Source organism: Muntiacus reevesi, chromosome 3 (genome assembly GCF_963930625.1).
Source record: "Muntiacus reevesi chromosome 3, mMunRee1.1, whole genome shotgun sequence".
Lineage (NCBI taxonomy): Eukaryota > Metazoa > Chordata > Mammalia > Artiodactyla > Cervidae > Muntiacus > Muntiacus reevesi.
Window position 1 is genome coordinate 59,217,334 of NC_089251.1, and position 19,144 is coordinate 59,236,477.

General features: G+C 42.4%; 1 protein-coding gene across 4 annotated transcripts in view; it reads left to right on the forward strand.

The window, feature by feature from the left end:
- The window catches only part of LOC136164359 (E3 SUMO-protein ligase RanBP2-like), a 57,852-nt gene that overhangs the window by 36,171 nt on the left and 2,537 nt on the right, over positions 1-19,144 (forward strand). For 2 of the 4 annotated variants that reach the window (XM_065929209.1, XM_065929210.1), the window contains exons 20-27: positions 629-5,228; positions 5,761-5,838; positions 7,834-8,004; positions 8,612-8,704; positions 8,997-9,175; positions 14,311-14,515; positions 15,317-15,418; positions 18,554-18,699. In XM_065929209.1, coding sequence (XP_065785281.1) covers positions 629-5,228; positions 5,761-5,838; positions 7,834-8,004; positions 8,612-8,704; positions 8,997-9,175; positions 14,311-14,515; positions 15,317-15,418; positions 18,554-18,699 — 5,574 coding nt within the window. The remainder of the gene's footprint in view (positions 1-628; positions 5,229-5,760; positions 5,839-7,833; positions 8,005-8,611; positions 8,705-8,996; positions 9,176-14,310; positions 14,516-15,316; positions 15,419-18,553; positions 18,700-19,144) is intronic. The other 2 variants (XM_065929211.1, XM_065929212.1) reach the window with 1 other exon arrangement.

The following is a 19,144-nucleotide window of genomic DNA, read 5'->3' on the forward strand; positions in this document are numbered from 1 at the left end:
ATATTTTTGAACAGGAGTGGTGGTGGTGGGAGCTTCATCGTCTGGTTGTGACAGAGGCAGGACTGTGATGCACTCCCTGGAGCACTGTGGGTGGCACTCGCAGGCCTAGGCACTGTAACCAAGTGTCCATGGAGACCAGCCCCAGCAGAGCTGGGCAGAGACTGGGGTTTGGGTGCACCCAGGCCCTAGCTCTTAACTTCTCTGTGCCTTATATATTAGAATGATACTAGTGCCTTAGTTTGTAGGGTTTGAGAATATTAAAATGAGATACTATGTGTACACAGAACTTGAAACTATGCCCAAGTGGCACATGAACAATTGTCAGTGCTCATCCTCATCATCATCATTATCAACATCATTGGACACTGTGTTTAGGAGTGAGGAAGGTATTTATGGATCTAGTGTAGGAGAATTAGATGTGTAAGGTGCTGTTTTTGGTTAAGGCAATTTTGGGGACATGCCAAGAACTAGAGCTGTAAGTATCCTTGTAGCAATGTCTTAAGAACACACTGTATGCTCTAGTGGTGTATTTATATTCATGCTTGAGGTTCGTGAGAATTGGTTTGTATCGAGGTAAGCTATAGTTTTATGGACAGCCTACAAAAGTGTTCACTTTGTCTTTTTCCAGGGGCCGGTTTATGGCATGAACAGGCTTCCACCTCAGCAGCACGTCTATGGCTACCCCCAGCAGATGCACACGCCGCCCGTGCAGAGCTCATCAGCGTGCATGTTTTCTCAAGACATGTATGGCCCCCCGTTGCGTTTTGAGTCTCCTGCGACAGGAATTCTGTCACCCAGGGGTGATGATTACTTTAATTACAATGTTCAACAGACAAGCACAAATCCACCTTTGCCAGAACCAGGTTATTTTACAAAACCTCCACTTGCAGCACATGCTTCAAGGTCTGCAGAACCTAAGGTTTTAGAATTTGGAAAAACCAGTTTTGTTCACCCGGTGCCTGGTGAAGGAATGAGGCCATCTCTGGCAGCACCTGCACATACAACACAGCCAGCTCCTTTCAAATTTAATTCAAATTTCAAGTCAAATGATGGTGACTTCACGTTTTCCTCACCACAGGTTGTGGCACAGCCCCCTGCTACAACTTACAACAATAATGAAAGCCTCTTAGGTCTGCTGACTTCAGATAAACCTTTGCAGGGAGATGGGTACAGTGGACCAAAAGCTGCTCAAAACATGGGACCTCGAAATACGTTCAATTTTGGAAGCAAAAATGTGCCTGGAATTTCATTAACTGAGAACATGGGTACAAATCAGCCAAAGAATTCTGGTTTTCGACGCAGTGATGATATGTTTACTTTCTACAGCCCAGGGAAATCAGTGTTCGGAGTGCCTGCCACAGAGTCGGCCAGCAAGAGTCACGATGCTGATGGGGGAAGTGCACAGGGGGACGAGGAGGATGATGGCCCTCACTTTGAACCCGTGGTGCCTCTTCCTGACAAGATCGAAGTGAGGACTGGTGAGGAGGATGAGGAGGAGTTCTTCTGCAATCGTGCAAAGTTGTATCGTTTTGATGCAGCATCCCGAGAGTGGAAGGAGCGTGGAATTGGCAATGTTAAGATCCTCAGGCACAAAACCTCTGGTAAAATCCGCCTGCTCATGAGACGTGAGCAGGTGCTGAAGATCTGTGCAAATCACTACATCAGCCCAGACATGGCCCTTGCCCCTAACGCCGGCTCAGACAGGTCCTTTGTGTGGTATGCTCTGGACTATGCTGATGAGTCGCCCAAACCAGAGCAGCTGGCCATTAGGTTCAAGACGCCTGAGGAGGCAGCCCTTTTCAAGTGCAAGTTTGAAGAGGCCCAGAGCCTGTTGAAAGCCTCAGGAGCAAATGTAGCCACAACCACCCATCAGGCCACGAGAACTATAAAAGAACCCACAGGTCATGACAGTAAGGATATTGACAAATCTGATGGCATAACTATGAATTTTGAATTTCAGGTTGCAAAGAAAGAAGGGTCTTGGTGGCATTGCAACAGCTGCTCACTGAAGAACATGGCAACTGCTAAGAAGTGTATATCCTGCCAGAATCTAAACCCAGGCAGTAAGGAGCTTCTTGGCCCACCATTAGTTGAAACTGTCTCTGCTCCTAAACCCAGCTCAGAACATATGCCTGGTAGATCTGCTCTGGTGACTCTAAAGAAGGAAGGGCACTGGGACTGTCGTGTTTGTTTAGTAAGAAATGAACCCACTGTGTCTCAATGCATTGAATGTCAGAGTAAAAAGCCTGCTAGCAAAAGTGGATCTCCACTTGTTAAGCAACCTTCCTTTAAATTTGGCCAGGGAGATCTTCCTAAGGCTGCCAGCAGTGATTTCAAATCCGTTTTTTCAGTAAAGGAGGGACAGTGGGATTGTAGTGTTTGCTTGACAGCAAATGAAGGAAGTTCTGTGAAATGTGAGGCTTGTCAGACTCCACGGAAACAAAGTTCACCTGCCTTCGCTGCCCCAGCACCTCCCTCGTTAAAGTTTGGTACTTCAGAGACAAGCAAGGCTCCAAAGAGTGGATTTGAAGGCATTTTCACCAAGAAGGAAGGACAGTGGGATTGCTCAGTGCAAAATGAGGCCAGCACAGCGGAGTGTGTGGCCTGTCAGAACCCAGGTCAGAATCCGCCAGCTTCTGCTGCTCCAGCACCTGCTTCTTCAGAGACAGGCAAGGCTCCAAAGAGTGGACTTGAGGAGCTGTTCGCCAAGAAGGAGGGACAGTGGGATTGCAATGTCTGCATGATACGAAATGAAGGAAGTTCTCCAAAATGTGTGGCTTGTGGTGCCTCTAACCCAACCCAGAACCCTGCTGCAGAAGTGCCTCTCACTTTCCCTGTGGGCTCCACAGCTGAGGCAAGTAACTCCTGTGCAAGTCAGACAGGAGTAGGATTTAAGAGTAACTTTTCAGAAAAAGCCTTTAAGTTTGCCAATGCAGAACAGGGATTTAAATTTGGACACGTGGATCAGGAAAATGCACCTTCATTTAAATTTCAGAGTTCTTCTAATACAGACTCTAAATCAGCAAAGGAAGGATTTAGTTTTTCTGTCCCTGTGTCTGCTGGTGGGTTTAAATTTGGCATTCAAGAGACAGAAAATCAGGAGAAGACTACTGAGAAGTCCTTTGGCGAGGATACTGGTGGTCAGGCTCAGGACACTGGTGGTCAGAAAGACGGGAGTACTGTGATCTTTGGTCAGACTGGCAACACTTTCACCTTTGCAGATCTTGCCAAGTCAAATTCAGGAGAAGGGTTTCAGTTTGGCAAGAAAGACCCCAATTTCAAGGGATTTTCAGGTGCTGGAGAGAAGTTATTCTCATCACAAAGTAGTAAACTAGCTGATAAAGTGGACGCTTGTGCTGACCATGAGAAAGATGATGATGCCTATAAGACTGAGGACAGTGACGACATCCATTTTGAACCAGTCGTCCAGATGCCTGAGAAAGTGGAGCTGGTCACAGGAGAGGAAGATGAGAAAGTTCTTTACTCACAGCGGGTGAAATTATTTAGGTTTGATGCTGAGATAAGTCAGTGGAAAGAAAGGGGCTTGGGGAACTTAAAAATCCTCAAAAACGAAGTCAACGGGAAACTGCGGATGCTGATGCGGAGAGAACAGGTGCTAAAGGTGTGTGCCAACCACTGGATCACCACCACCATGCACCTGAAGCCTCTCTCCGGCTCGGACAGGGCTTGGATGTGGTTGGCCAGTGACTTTTCTGATGGCGATGCCAAACTCGAGCAGCTGGCGGCAAAATTCAAGACACCTGAACTGGCTGAAGAATTCAAGCAGAAATTTGAGGAATGCCAGCGACTTCTGTTAGACATTCCCCTGCAGACTCCCCATAAGCTTGTGGATACTGGCAGGGCCGCCAAGTTAATACAGAGAGCGGAAGAAATGAAGAGTGGGCTAAAAGATTTCAAGACGTTTTTGACGAATGATCAGACAAAAGTCAGTGAGGAAGACAGTAAGGATTCCAGAGCAGGAGCTGCCACTGCTGCCGATGTGAGTGGCGCGCCAAACACTGAGACCACAGGGCCCACCCTGGAGTGGGACAACTATGACCTCAGGGAGGACGCCCTGGACGACAGCGTGAGCAGCAGCTCTGTGCACGCCTCCCCGCTGGCCAGCAGCCCCGTGAGGAAAAACCTCTTCCGCTTCGGCGAGTCTACCACCGGCTTTAACTTCAGCTTCAAGTCTGCTCTGAGCCCGTCCAAGTCCCCTGGCAAGTTGAATCAGAGTGGGGCCTCAGTGGGCACGGACGAAGACTCTGATGTCACTCAGGAGGAGGAGAGAGACGGACAGCACTTTGAGCCTGTTGTCCCTTTGCCTGATCTAGTCGAGGTGTCCAGTGGGGAAGAAAACGAACAAGTTGTTTTTAGTCACAGAGCCAAACTCTACAGGTATGATAAAGATGCTGGTCAGTGGAAAGAAAGAGGCATTGGCGATATAAAGATTTTACAGAACTACGAAAACAAGCAAGTTCGTATAGTGATGAGAAGGGACCAAGTATTAAAACTTTGTGCCAACCACAGAATAACTCCAGACATGACTTTGCAAAATATGAAAGGGACCGAAAGAGTGTGGGTGTGGACTGCATGTGATTTTGCAGATGGAGAAAGAAAAATAGAACATTTAGCTGTTCGTTTTAAACTACAGGATGTTGCAGACTCATTTAAGAAAATATTTGATGAAGCAAAAGTGGCCCAAGAAAAAGATTTTTTGATAACCCCTCACGTTGCTCGTTCGACCACTCCCAGGGAGTCACCTTGTGGGAAAATGGCTGTCGCTGTGCTGGAAGAAACCACCAGAGAACGAACTGATTTGTCTCAGGGTGATGATGCAGCAGACACAACCTCAGAAGTTGGCGGGGTGTCTGGCACCCCTGAAACAACAACAAAAGCAGTAGTTTCACCCCCAAAGTTTGTATTTGGTTCTGAGTCTGTTAAAAGCATTTTTAGCAGTGAAAAGTCAAAACCATTTGCATTTGGCAACAGTTCTGCTACTGGATCTTTGTTTGGATTTAGTTTTAACACACCTCTGAAAAATAACAGTAGTGAAGACAGTTCAGCAGCCCAGAGTGGATCTGAGAGAAAAGTGGAACCTGGTGGTCGCCAGGAGTCGCAGAACTCTGATCTCAAACCGGCTTCCGATGGCAAAGTCAAAAACACCTCTTCTGCTTTTCTGAAGGAGCAGTTCTCAACCAGCCACACGTTTAAAACTCCAGAAAAGGGTAAGCGCTTGGTCTTTAGCTGAGGCAGACTTTGTCTTCCTCTCCCCCCGCTCCCTCCCCACTTTCCTTCCGAAAATATGTCTGTGTGGGTTGTTTTCTTCCCTAAACTGGTTTAGTGGTGAGTGTTCAGCAGCAGCAGAGAGCGTGTGTGCACGTTGTTGAGGAGATGTCGGCTTCAGGGAGACATGTCTGTCAGCAGAGCACAAGAACTCAGCTCAGCATTGGGTCCAGCTTAAGGCCACTAGCACTCAAATCATGAGGGTTCACTTGAAGCTAGTGGTTTCAGTAGGTTTGTTCTGCAGTTACTATCCTTATGTTCTTGGATGGTACTGCATGCTCACATTTTAGGTAAGGCAATCTGGCCATGAGCTGTCTTGGCAATGAGCAAAGAATGAAAGCCTTGGGATAGGATAGGTGGATATGTGGGACAGCCACATTGGTGTAAATGGACTGAATCTGGCTTTTATATTTTAAAATTGCGTTCATTTTAATTCTCAAAATGTTCAAAAATGAAATACTCTTTATTTTCTAGGATTTAATTTTAGCCTTTTTAAATCTAATCCAATGGCTTTTTGGACCAGCACCCCTTCCTCCCAGCCTGAGAACAGAGGTACAGAGCTGGCACTGGCAGTATGCTAGGGTGTCCGCTTGTCAGCAGCTGCTGGTGCTCAGCAGTGTAACTGGCTGTATAAGACCAAGTGCCTGATGCTGCAGCGTGCATGTGACAAGGCTTTCATGACCCCATAACACTGCTCTCCTACTTGGATGTCATGTTTTCTCACATGTTGTACTCCGTTGTTTCGAGGTGGATCTGTGTGGTCTTTACCATGTCTGTTTTGTACATCATCATTTTCTCGTGATTAGTGAAGACCTGTGTGTCACCTAACCATCACTGTCTGCCTCTGTCCAGACACGGTAGCAGCAGCATGTGGACCACAGGGAACCTAGGCTCCCTGGTTGACAAAGATCCTGTGTGTGGAAGTCTGCCCTATTGGAAGAGGTCCCCCGTGTTTCGCTATTCCCAGTTAGAGCAGGCCCCTTGTGGAGTCATGCTGGAGTGGAGTGGAGTGGAGGACTCAGCAGTGTGCTCTGTGAGAGACCCTCAGGAGCAGGCTGTGGAGACCAAGACTCACCCCCAGAAGGACAGCTGTGTTTCGGATGCCAGACAGCTGCAGTAATCAAGTGACCACCTGTGATTTCTAGGAACTCAGTTGTAAAGTACACAGGTTGTGCTCCTAACTGCAGCAGCTCTTATCATTTGTGATTAAGGATGCAGTCTTTGAAAAGTTGTGTGGCCTTTGTGTGTGAATGGTACATACTCGTGCGCAGACTCTGTGGACCCTAGCCAAAGAGCCCTGGTCTGGGAGCAAATGCACTGACGTACTGCTGCGGGACACAGCCCGGTTCTCAGGTGCGAGAACGTCCTGATTTCACAGGACCTTAAGAGATGGGGACTTGAGGAGACGGAGGCCCGAGGAGGCCATCTCATTAACAGGAGTCTGTCTCACAGTGTCCTCTCACGGGGCCTGGCCAAGAACTGATGCTCAATTTTTGTAACAAAGGAGGGAGAGTGAAAGGCTGGTTCAGCATTTAAAAGAGCTGTTTTCTGGATCAGCATCATCCAGTAAAAATAAAGTATGACCTGTGTATGTAATTTAAAAATTTCTAGTATCAGCGTTTGAAAATAAAAGGAAACAGGTGAAATAAGAGAAACAGATGAAGTTAAATTTAATAATCTATTCAACTTAGCCCATTACATCCAGAGTACCATTTCAATTTCTGATCAGTATGAAAAATGAGATTATCCCCCTTTGTTTTTTCCACATGTTCAAAACCCTGAGTGTGTTTTCCCACTTGGAGAACATCTCACTTTGGACTGGTTGCACTTACAGTGCTTCACAGCCACACTCCATGACTTTGCTTGCTCTGTTAGAAGTCCTTTCTTATAGACCACGACCTATTGTGTGAAGAGTTCGTTTTCTCCCCATCTTTTGCCTTTGTGGTGGTGGTGGTCGTCGTGGTTCTTCAGAGAACAGACATTGTCTTAGATGCTTACAGTATGATTTACCCAGGGGGTAACAGGTTTAATTTAATGTTATCATGCTTGGAAATACAGGAAAGTGGATGTAATTCTAATCACTCACCAGCCTTGGCAGTTGTTAGCTTTCTTTGTAGGGTCTCATTGGTACTGGCTTTGAGTTAGTTTTGTATTTATACTAATATTTGCTCATGATTTCTTTAATTTTTTTCAGTTGTTGCAAATGCATGGATATTTTGCTAAACCATTTATTTAGTATGCCAAGTATGGTTATGGCAGCACTCTTAAAATACCTTTTAAATTTATAGCCATCAGTAGTATTTTCTTCGGTGGTTAGTTACTGAAAGTAGAATGGATTTCTTTCCTGGTTATTAAGGTTATTAGAACATTTCCTCAGGCTTCTAACTCTCACAGTTATTATGAGCTGTGTCCACATCAGAATGTGTGTTTTCATCAGCATGCTATTTTAACCTAAAAATGAAGTTCCAGGATTTTTATTTTACTTACAATATTGGTATTAATTACCTACCACCTTGTCTTTATCAGTCTTTCTGACTTGTCTTGTAGTGGAAGAGAGGAAAAAACCTGAGGATCTTCCCTCTGATGATGATGTTCTCATTGTGTATGAGCTAACCCCGACCCCTGAGCAAAGAGCTCTTGCAAGCAGACTTCAGCTTCCCCCCACATTTTTCTGCTATAAGAACAGGCCAGACTACGTCAGCGAAGAGGAGGAAGACGGTGAGTCTCTTGTTGCTGTAGAGCATTCTGTTCATGCTCGTCGTAGTGAACGAGGCTCATGAAGTTACTTTAAGCCTCCTGGAGCCCCCACCCCTGCTGGTGGTGCAGGTCCATGTTGATTCTAAATGTGTGTGAATAGTCAGTGGATGTCATGGTTAGAAGAGCTGGCTTCATGTGTTCATGTTGCCCCAGTGTTTGCTGTGAACAGGGCAGGTGTTCTGAGGGGACTGAAAGCAGTTCTGATTTCCCCGGAGTCTCAGAGGGGTGACTGAGCTGTGCAGCAAGAACGGGGTCTGAGTAGGAAAGCTCTGTGGACCCCATCTGAGTTCTCAGGCAGGGGCTTACGGGCTCAGAATAATTTCGGTAGGACATTTGGGCAGTGATTTAGAGGACTGGATTGTAGGAACTGGAGAAAGGCATTCAGAGCCCCAAAATGCCAGAGCAGCTTAGACTAGGCATTTGGGTGCAGAATCAGGAAATTGGTTGCTATTTGGATGTAGGGAGTAAAGGAGAGTGGATGGGCAGTTGCAGATAATTTTCTTAGATTACTGACTGGGAAATCTGAAAGTTACTGCGATTTCTTTTATTTAATAAATTATACTTTAAGATGAAGATTTCGACACAGCTGTCAAGAAACTCAATGGAAAACTGTATCTGGATGACTCAGAAACATGTAGACTGTCAGAAGAAAATCTAACAGGTATGTAACATTAAAACAAGTAATTTAAAGTGTTTTTTAAAAATCTTCTGTTTAAGGGACTCTTCCAATCTGCTTACATTGGTGAATTCCAGTTTTGCCTTGGTGATTTAAAATATTTAAAAATAATGTGAAGGGAAAACATCACTTCTGGTGTTGCTAGTTCTCCATTAGCATCCAGGGTCTTGTTGTTTGGGTCTTTAATATGTAGGTGACATTGTGGGCCATTATTGTGGAGTTGGTTGGGCTTCATCTACTTTTAACTTTCCTTTGTTTGCATTGCCTGGATTTTCAGATAATGAGAAAGAGTGTGTTATTGTTTGGGAAAAGAAGCCAACAGTTGAAGAGAAGGCAAAAGCAGACACTCTGAAGCTTCCGCCTACATTTTTTTGTGGCGTCTGCAGTGACACTGATGAGGACAATGGAAATGTGGAAGACTTTCAGTCGGAGGTTCAGAAAGTGCAGGAGGCACAAGTAAGACTGTCTCTGGCATTCCTTCTGGCTCAGTCGCCTTTGTTGATGCAATAAACTAGAGTGTTCTTACTTAGCACATGGTAACAGTAGGGTGCATCTGGCAAGTGGGTGGGCGCCTCAGTCAGCTCTGGCTAGAGGATGAGGAACTGTCTTCTGGGCAGAGGACCAGAAGGCCCACCCATCACTGCTGCGTGTGTGGTCGTGTTGAGAAGTTGGGGTGGTAGCATGGACGATGCTGATGTCCCTGACAAGGTCTACTGCCATACCAAGAACAGAACTAAGTGCTTCACTTTTTGTGCCTGTTACATGATTCTGGAGTGGGCAGAGTGGATAGGAAATAGCATTTGAAGCCTAGTTTCCATGATCTGTATACTTTGCTTTTTGTAAGTTCATGATTTGACTACTTTCTTAGTTCAAGTGTAGTCATTTTAATAGTTGTCAGCACCTTGGTGTCTGAATTTGTGTTCCACAGAAACTAGAACGCTAGTCGTTTATAATTGTTTACAATATTGGCATAATCAGAATGGTTCCTTGCTCCTCAAGAAATACTTTTTTAAAAATTGTTGGAAATATGGTAAAAATAAAGTAGGTCCTGGAGTTGGGAATGCAGTGTTTTCTTTAACGGATACATGAGAAGAGAGTGAAATGGCCAGCATGCATCCTGATCTGTGGAAGACTTACTGCCCTTCACTGTCCGTTTGACCCTGAGGAGTAGCCAGCCTGCTGTCTCAGCTGTCCACCGAGGCTGTGCCGGCTCTTCCGTAGGTGTAAACTTGTTCGTCAGTGCACAAGAGCTAAGGTAGACACAGCCCTCCCTCATTTATAACCAGATAGGTTTATTTGTGGAAGTACTATTTAAAGTTTCTGCATTCAGCTGTGTTGAATCCAAAGTGTATTTCTGTCACTGGGCCGTTTCCCTGTCTCAGTGGCAGTGCAGTGTGTGGTTTCTGTCAGTCACCTCTAATCACTGCTGCTGGAGGCATTGGCATGTGGTCATTCACTTGGCAGATGCAGTCCAGTCATACTAAGTGAACAGTACAGTTAAATATGGCTTCACTTTTCTTTGTGCAAAACTGAAAAATAAACATATTTTTTTAATGTAGTTCAAGCCTTAAAAATAGAACTGAGAAGTAATCTCAGCGCTGATGCACATGCTGAGTTGTACAGTGTTTATTCTTTTCCTACTTGTAGTGTACACAGGACTTAGTGTCTTTTGTCATTGTACTGTGCTGTTCATAGCTATAGATATCTTATTTGAGTGACTGTTGTGTTAACATTGTTATAAGTTAAAATCTTTTTGTAAAATACCCTGTAACACAATATTCTTTAAATAAAAATCCTAGGGACTCCTTTTGCCACAGAAACTAAATGTGGTAAGTCATCATAAGGGTGGGGAAAAAATTGTTTCAGTGAATTGTAATTTTGGAGGAGAGTGCACTTTGATAGACAGAGGTGAAGCAGAGAACTAACAGCCATTAAAATAAAATGTTCTGTGGATGGATGTAGATGATGTCCTCTTAGGACACATCTTTCCTGCTTTACACTGATTCATTCCTGACCACATGAACTCTTGACATGCGCACTCCTGGCTTAAAGTGCTTGAGTATGCTGTGGTTACAGGTGCTGACTGTGTGCCGGGACTGCCAAGGGTCAGGGTGCAGTGCTGAACAAGGGAGCAGCCTTTGGATTTGTCTACAGGAGTTTCTTGTTCATGGCCTCTTAAGTGGAGGATGTGTTAGGAGCTGAATTATTAATGACATTCCTCTCCCAAGTAATCTAGTCAGCATTTTGGGGGTGACATTTATTGTTTAATTCACCCATTTTCATCATCCCCAAAAGAAGCCCTGTTAACCTCTAACAGTCATCACCCTTCCCATTTCTGCCTGTCTCCCCTAGGCCTGGATAACCACTGATGTACCATTTCTGTCTCTGATTTGCCTTTCTGACATTTCACATAAACATCATAATATGTGATCCTTTGTGTCTGGCTTCTTTTATTTAGTAAGTTTTTGTGATATATCCACATTGTAGCATTTATCTGTACTTGGTCCTTTTATGGCCAAATAACATTCCAGTGTATGAATTTATCACATTTTATTTATCCGTTCATGTGTTTAATGCCCATTTGGGTTGTTTCTTCTTTTTGGCTATAATAAATAATACTACTGTGATAACCTAAATCATTTGACATAAACAGAGTGGACTATCGTTTCCTTTTGTTTCAGTCATTAAGAAATAATGACTTTTTTCATTTGTATTTTTCAAGTTTATAAGTAAAATTCACTTTTTGTAGTGTGTATGTTTTCTGTGAGTTCTTACACATGCCTGAGTTCTTGTAATCCCCACTGTAGGCAGCATACAGAATAGTTCCAGACCCCAAAGAATTCCTTCCTACTGTCTCTTTCAGTTCAGATCCCTCCCCACCCAGAACCTCTGCAGCCACTGATCTGCTTCTGTTTCTGCCTTTTCCAGACTGGCATGAATGGAATCATACAGCATGTAAGCTCTGATATGAAATTTTCTCACTCAGCACAGTGCCTCTGAGATGTGGCCCGGTCACTGTGTGTAGTGATAGTGCATTCCTTTCTGCCACCAGCTGGTATTCCGGACATTGTACATTCACTGTCATTAATCCTTGAAGAATGTTGTTTTATTTTGCTCTTTCTAGTTTCTAGTTTAAGTGGAAGCTTAAATTAACTGATTTAAGACAGTTCGTTTCTAATAAACATTTTAAGTTCCTCTAAGAGCTGTTTAGCTCTATCTTACAAGTCTTAATATGTGATATTTTCACTTTCATTCAGTTCAAACTATTAATTTTCCTTGAGACATTCTTTTTGACAAATGCATTGGATAAAAGTATGTTTCTTCTGAATATTCGGTTTTCCAGATGTCATTGTTACTGATTTATAGTTTAATTCCATTATTGTCTATAAACGTATTTTGAATAATTTCAGTTCTTACAGAATTCTTGATGACTGTTTCAGTGGGTGCTCATTGTACACTTGAGAAGAATGTAATTTTTTTTTGTTTGTTTTGCATGGAAAACAGGTTTTTAAATAGATCAAATCAGTTGATGCTGTATTGTCCAAGTCCAGTGTATCCTTGCTAATTTTTCATCTGCTTGTTATGTTGATTATTGACAGGAGTGTTGCCCAGCAAATCTGCTTCTGTCAGTTTTTGTTGCATGTACTCTGTTAGAGAGTGTTCCATCTGCTTGTTTTCTGGAACACACTGTAGGAATTAGTGATATTTTTTTCTTAAATATTTGATAGAACTTACCACTGAAACCACCAGGCCAGGTACTTTTTTTTTGCAAGGATATATTAATTGATAATACATTTTCTCTAATAAATATAGGCCAATTCATTTTATCTGTTTCTTCTATCAGTTTACTTTTTTTGAGGAATTGATTGGTCCATTTCATCTGCATTATCACATTTGTGGGCAAAATAGTGTTCCTGGAGTTGAGAAGGCCATTAAAATGTATTGCCTATTTAATGTCCATGGATCAGTGTTGATGGACTCTGTTAATTTGTCCAGAGACTTCAACATGTTTATTTAAAATGTAATGCTTAATCCCCAGATATTTGGAGATTTTTTCCCTAGCTGTATTTCTGTAGTGAATGTTAGTTTAATTCCATTATGGACTGAGCGTATACTTTGTATGATTTCCGTTCTCTTGAATTTGCTGAGGTTTGTTCTCTAGCCTAGAACGTGGTCTGTCTTAAGTGTCCCATATGCACTTGAGAGGAATGTATGCTGCTGCAGTTTGATGGGGCATTCTGTGATTTTTTAATTTCTGTTGTATTTTTCAATTCTAAATTCCCGTTGGATTTTCTTTTATGGTTTATATTTGTTTGCCTGACAACTCTCTTTTCATTTGTCTTAAGCATATTTGTCTTTACCTCTTGGAACATTGTTAGAAGCTTTTCAGAGTTTGTCTGATCTTTCAATAGATCATTTCATGACATTCCCCATCCCTGGCCAAAGAGAGCCAACTCTTCTTGGATGCTTTTCTATCTGTGCTGTTGGCAGCCCCAGTTTCTTGGACAACTCTGTACCCCTGCTGCGATGTGGGTTGATGTGTGGGGGCAGGAGAAAACTCACCAGGTTCTTACTACCAGACTCTCCCTCAGAGCTTGAGAGGCTTTTTTTTCTCCTAAGTTAAACACAGAAGTTTACCGTAAATATGTCTTCTTCAGAGGACATATTTTATGGTCTTGATTAAAAGTGGATTTGGTAAGGCCAGGATTTCTGATGTCACTTTGCCTTTCTCTCCAGTTGTTTTTATACCTGGGGACCACATGCCATAATGAGGGGACAGTCAGAGAAAAAATCTCTTGATGCTGTCCAGCAGCTCCAACTAGAAACCCTTTCACTCAGGTTCAGTACTCTTTTTGTTGGGACGACCCTGTAAGCAGTAGGAAGCAGGTCAGCGAGGGGGCCCAGTCATAACCTCCCTTTTCTTCTTCTCTGCCTAGCCATCCTCCGGCTCAGCACCGTCCATTTCCAGAAGCCATCTTTGCCCTGGGGTGGGGTTTCAGAGGAGGTTGTGTGCTCTCAGTCCTTGCAGAGATGGCCCCCGAGGCAGGGACTGGACGTGTTGGCTGGGGGTGGGCCGCTTGAACAATGGGCCCCAGGACCCAGTGCCTGCATCCTTGCTGGCAGCACCCCAGCAGCATGTGCCAGGGCTCGTGGCTCAGCATCAGCAGGAGCAACTACGGGGGGCAGTTGGCTCAGGCCAGTGCCTCTTCGGGTTCCTGCTGACTTGTGGACCTGGATGCGCTGGCCCCTAGAGGCTGAGGTATTCATGGTCTCATCTCCAGACCTGGCTGCCTCATGCATCTCAGCCAGTGTTGCTCTCTGGTAGACTTCACATTGCTTCATGTCTCAAGATTCTTGGTCCTCCTGCTCCCATCCACTTCCCAGCGACTTCTGCTCGCTTTGTCCTTTTCAGTGTAGTTGAGTTGCAGGTGCCACAGAGACTGGAGGTACGGTAACATGGTGGAGAGAAAAGTATGCTTACTCCACTTTGTCCAGAACTCCATGTCATCTGCTTATTGTACAATAGAGTATGCGATCCTTTTTTCACTCACTATTTAGTGGCATAGTTATTTGTTATTTTCTCTTTGCAGAAATCCCAGGACAAGAACATAGCTAGCTCAGCCGATGGTATGTGTACAGATGACACTAAAATGACTGTGCCATTTTTGTGTAAATCTGAAGAGCCAGAGTTTACTACCAAATCTGTTAGTCCACCATCAGTTTCTTCTGGAACTGTTGACAAACCTGTGGATTTATCTACTAGAAAGGAAAATGATGGAGATTCTACAAGCCAAGGTAAAATTTGGTGTATGTTTATAGCAACCTTGTAGGCATGGATTTCTGGATAAGGTACACCTGTGGTTCTGAGATGATACTTTCAAATGTATATCCAGGAATTCCCTTTCTTAAACTGAGATGTACAAAGAGGCATGTTGCTGCTGCTGCTAAGTCACTTCAGTTGTGTCCGACTCTGTGCGACCCCATAGATGGCAGCCCACCAGGCACCCCCGTCCCTGGGATTCTCCAGGCAAGAATACTGGAGTGGGTTGCCATTTCCTTCTCCAATGCGTGAAAGTGAAGTCGCTCAGTCATGTCTGATTCTCAGCTACCCCATGGACTGCAGCCTACCAGGCTCCTCTGTCCATGGGATTTTCCAGGCAAGAGTGCTGGAGTGTGTTGCCATTGCCTTCTCCACAAAGGGGCATGAGAGAATTCAATTCTCTTAGCGAACACAGAATCTTTACATAGATATTTCCTGAAATCCTTCTTGGAATGTTTGTTTAGATGATACTAGACCATGTGAAGCAAAAGCTGTGTAGTTCTCTGTCTGACTTAGTATAGATCTACATCTCATTTTTTTAAAATGATTTTGAACATGCTGCTTCTGGTGTATTGTTCATTGAGAATACTACCTATAAACTTGTAAGTTTTCAGAGAAATAACTAGATTAAAAATACTCCTTACTCCACCCCACTGCATCAGTAGTATAGCAGGTCCTACCCCCTTCCCAGCATATACACATACACCCCTTCCCTTTGGGTCCTGGGTAAATCTTTGATGTTCGACATAATTAAATTGCTGTTTCCCTTTTGCCAGTGGAAAGCAAAACAGTTGCATTTGGATTCGGAAGTGGCACAGGGCTGTCATTTGCGGACTTGGCTTCCAGTAACTCTGGGGATTTTGCTTTCGGATCCAAAGGTAAGATTAGGAGAAGAGGAGGCTTCAGTGACTGTGTCACAGAAGTGGGCACCCTGGAGGGTGGGTCCTTTGTTGCACGGTCATTGCTCACCTGGCCATGTCTTTCCTGGCCCTTCCCTCCAGATGTCTAGTGTTTTATTAAAGGAAGGGCTTCTATTTTACTATTACTTTTACTATTATTAATATAACCATGAGAATTTTCTCTTAATTCATTGTAACTTGTGCTAGTCTTGCCCATCCTGAAATGCAGAACCCTCCCTCCAGTTTTGGAGTAACTTTGGGATTGTTCTTCTAGTTACACTTTTGATTTGCTAATATTTCAAGATGTGCATCTGTAATTTTTAAGGAGATGACTTTGAAGTTTTCTATTTTTGCATTATCCTTGATTGTATTTTTTCATATAAGGGTTGTGCTAATTTATAACTGGTGAGCTTTCCCATCTTTTCCAGTGGTTTTTCTAGTTTTGGTCTGTTTTGGTATCATCTGTAGAAAGTAATCCTTTTCCTTGTTTTATGGCATACTGTATTTTCCTGTTCTTAAATATCTTTTATATAACAAATTATAGCACCACCTAAATTGAATTGATGCTTGATCTGTGGAATAAATTTTATTGAAGATATATACTTACATGATTAATTCAAAATAGTGTTATTCCATCTCACATATTTTACTTGTTTCACAGTTCCGTCGTTTACAGAAACATATATAAAACTTTAATAAATTACCTTCAGATGTTGTGTTACTTTGGCATTCATAGCTTCATTGAAGTCACATTGCTTTATTTTTAATTTATTTAGTAGCTTGAAGTCACAGGATAATAGATCAGCAAATACACCAATAGAGTGGGTACAATTATCCACCAATGAAAAGCCAAATAAAAGCTAATGTGTCAGGTTGATTGATACTCTGTCAGTGTTGTGCAGTAAAGTTGACATAGGACAGCTCCAGATCTGTGTGGGAAACTTGCCCTGAGTTACCTGCTGATTCAGTGGTATTATCCACTAAGCTCTTTTTTTCAAGCTACACCTTTTAGTTTGTGTCCTTAGATCTGTGCTTTTTAGGAATTTGTGCTTTATCTTTTCAAAGAAGTTTAATTTATCTCCAGATTCGTCATTACTTTCCTTTAAATTATGATTAGTTTTCTTGTGTATTGAATGTCTAATTTATATTGTGCTAATGATATAAGCATAGAATAGTATTTTGAAACTGTAGATCCCCTGGAATCCATTTCATATATTTTCATGGGAGAGTTTTCACACTTGTAAATTTTTAATACTTTAGCCTTTCATTAAGAACTTGTAGGATTTAAATTTTTTTTTTAAAGGTTAGTTTCATCAGAATGATTTTTTGTTTCTTAAACATATTTCTGACCTTCTGTGGACCTTTTTGATCTTAAACTTTTTGTTTTGGTTGGTTTTAAGCCCAGAGGAGTCTTTTCTTTCTCCTCTTCTATTATGTGTTATTTCTGTGGTGATTGCTTTTTCTTCATCTGTTGATTTTATTTTTGTTTCACTTTTTTTTGTTCCTTTTCTCTCTATTTCTCCTGAAAGTCATCTTCACACAGGTCTGCCAGTCACTCTGTGTCTTTTCTGTAATTTCTCATAGGGAAACTCCTAAGAGAAAATAATAAACAGCTGTTTTATCTGCTGCTTCCCTGTGCCTCTGACTGACATTTTATCATATTTCCTTGGGATTTTGTAATGTTTCCATTAAACCCAGAGTGGAAGCGTCCTAGGTATTGCTGCCTAGAATACAGTTGTTGATTACTGACAGACTTATCTTTATACTTTTACTGAATAAATTCTTTTTCCTGCCCCTTTAAAGCAGTGGTTTTCAATTCTCTGCTTCATATTAGAATTCCTGGGAGCTTTTTAAAGTTTGGGTGGCGGGGGTGGTGGAACACTTGTTAGGTTATGTTGGGCTCTGGGTGTGGGACCCAGGCACTGGTATTTCATAGGAGCTGTTGGTGTGATTTTAATATGCACCCAATGTTAAGAACCATTGCTTTAGAGGAATTTTGAGATTTTCTGCCATACCTCTCAGGGTATTGGGATAACTGAAAATTTTTTTCTGCTTGGGAGTTCCTGAATTAAGTTCTTTTCGAGCCCTACACCTATGCATCAACTAGGTCTGTGCTTACTATCCTCAGGAAGCCCCCACACAATCTGGGATGGTGCTTTTGTTTCAGCATTCGTTTGCTATTTATTTGTACGACTTTTTTTATTCCTGTTTTTTTTTCTCCCCATAAACCTGTCTTAGAAGAATTTACTGTTTCATTAGACACTCATTTTGTTCTTTCTTCAAGTTTTAAACTGATACGTGACAATTTTTGCCTTCTCCCGAGTTTTTGTATCAGATGTAGGATTAGAGAGCAGTGGTTTGTCAGTCAGCAAAGCGATGAAGAGTTGAGAGGTTTCTTTCCTCTAAGATAGTGGGGAATGTATTAATATTAGCAGGCTGGGTTGTCACAGTTGAGATATGGAAAAAACAGCATTTAGTGTTCACCTAGGGTTTGAGGGAGAGAAAAGTCTTTGTTCCTCTGCATAGGAGTGGGGAGCTTTTTCACCAATTAAGCCTGGTGTTGCTTGAGAGAGGGTGGGGTGGGGGTGGCGTCAGTTAGCTGCTCCTGGGGCCACCAGTGCCACCTGGGCAAGAAGTTGAAGCTCTCACTCCAGTTACCTTAGAAGAGAGCTGAGCTGGAGAAGTTACCAACTTGTATTCAGTCTGCTTTGAAAGTAGCAGATTTGGCCTCTTGGAGAACATTCTTAGGCTCTAAAGTTACTTTTTTCATGTGATTGAATGTTTTATGAAATAAACTACCCTTGGAGCTGAGCTGGGTTTTCAGGTTTCAAAGGATGTACTTTGAATGAAGAACCTGCTTCGTTACTGAAAGTTTAGTGTCACGAAGACCTAAGGCTTAGATAACCCTGTCTGTACACCCAGGCATAAATGTTACTACACATCCTTTGTGCTCACTGCTTAAGCTTAACTTGCCAGGAGAATACAGTTTTAAGCATTTTAATTAGAAGTATGTCACATCGTTGGAAATTAGATTCATTCATAAAGTACTCTAATGGGAATTAAAAGCTTATTAAAATAGATATCACTGTTTAAATATCCTAATTTATTCATCAGATAAAAATTTCCAGTGGGCAAATACTGGAGCAGCGGTGTTTGGATCACAGTCAACCAGTAAAGTTGGCGAAGCTGAAGATGGTAGTGATGAAGAGGTAGTTCATAATGAAGATATCCATTTTGAACCAATAGTGTCACTACCAGAGGTAAATATTAAAGAGTAAAAACCTTATACTAACTAACTTCACATTTTAAAACTTAAAACTTGACATGGGCTTGATTTGTAGGGCTGACCTTTGTTTGACCAACTTCTTTAAGAACACTGACCATTGCAAATGGAAGCTTTTTATTGCAAGTTCAATCTTAAAATGTAAATCGTCCTTGTAAAAAAATTTACATACAAATGTTATTTGGTAAATTCTCTGTGAAATTGTTGGGAAGAATTTAATTTTTTCCTGTTTGTTTTTAATAACATAATTGAAGGGGCAAAAAATTAAAAACCCATTTAAGCTCACATTTGCCACAGTCCTTTCAATAAAAAGTATATTGTACTTTTTCTAGACAAGAATGTTATTTTAGGCAAATTATTTTTATCAGTTTCAGCCTCAATCAGTAGATAGTATTTTTCTTGAAGAACAAGATTTTTTTTTA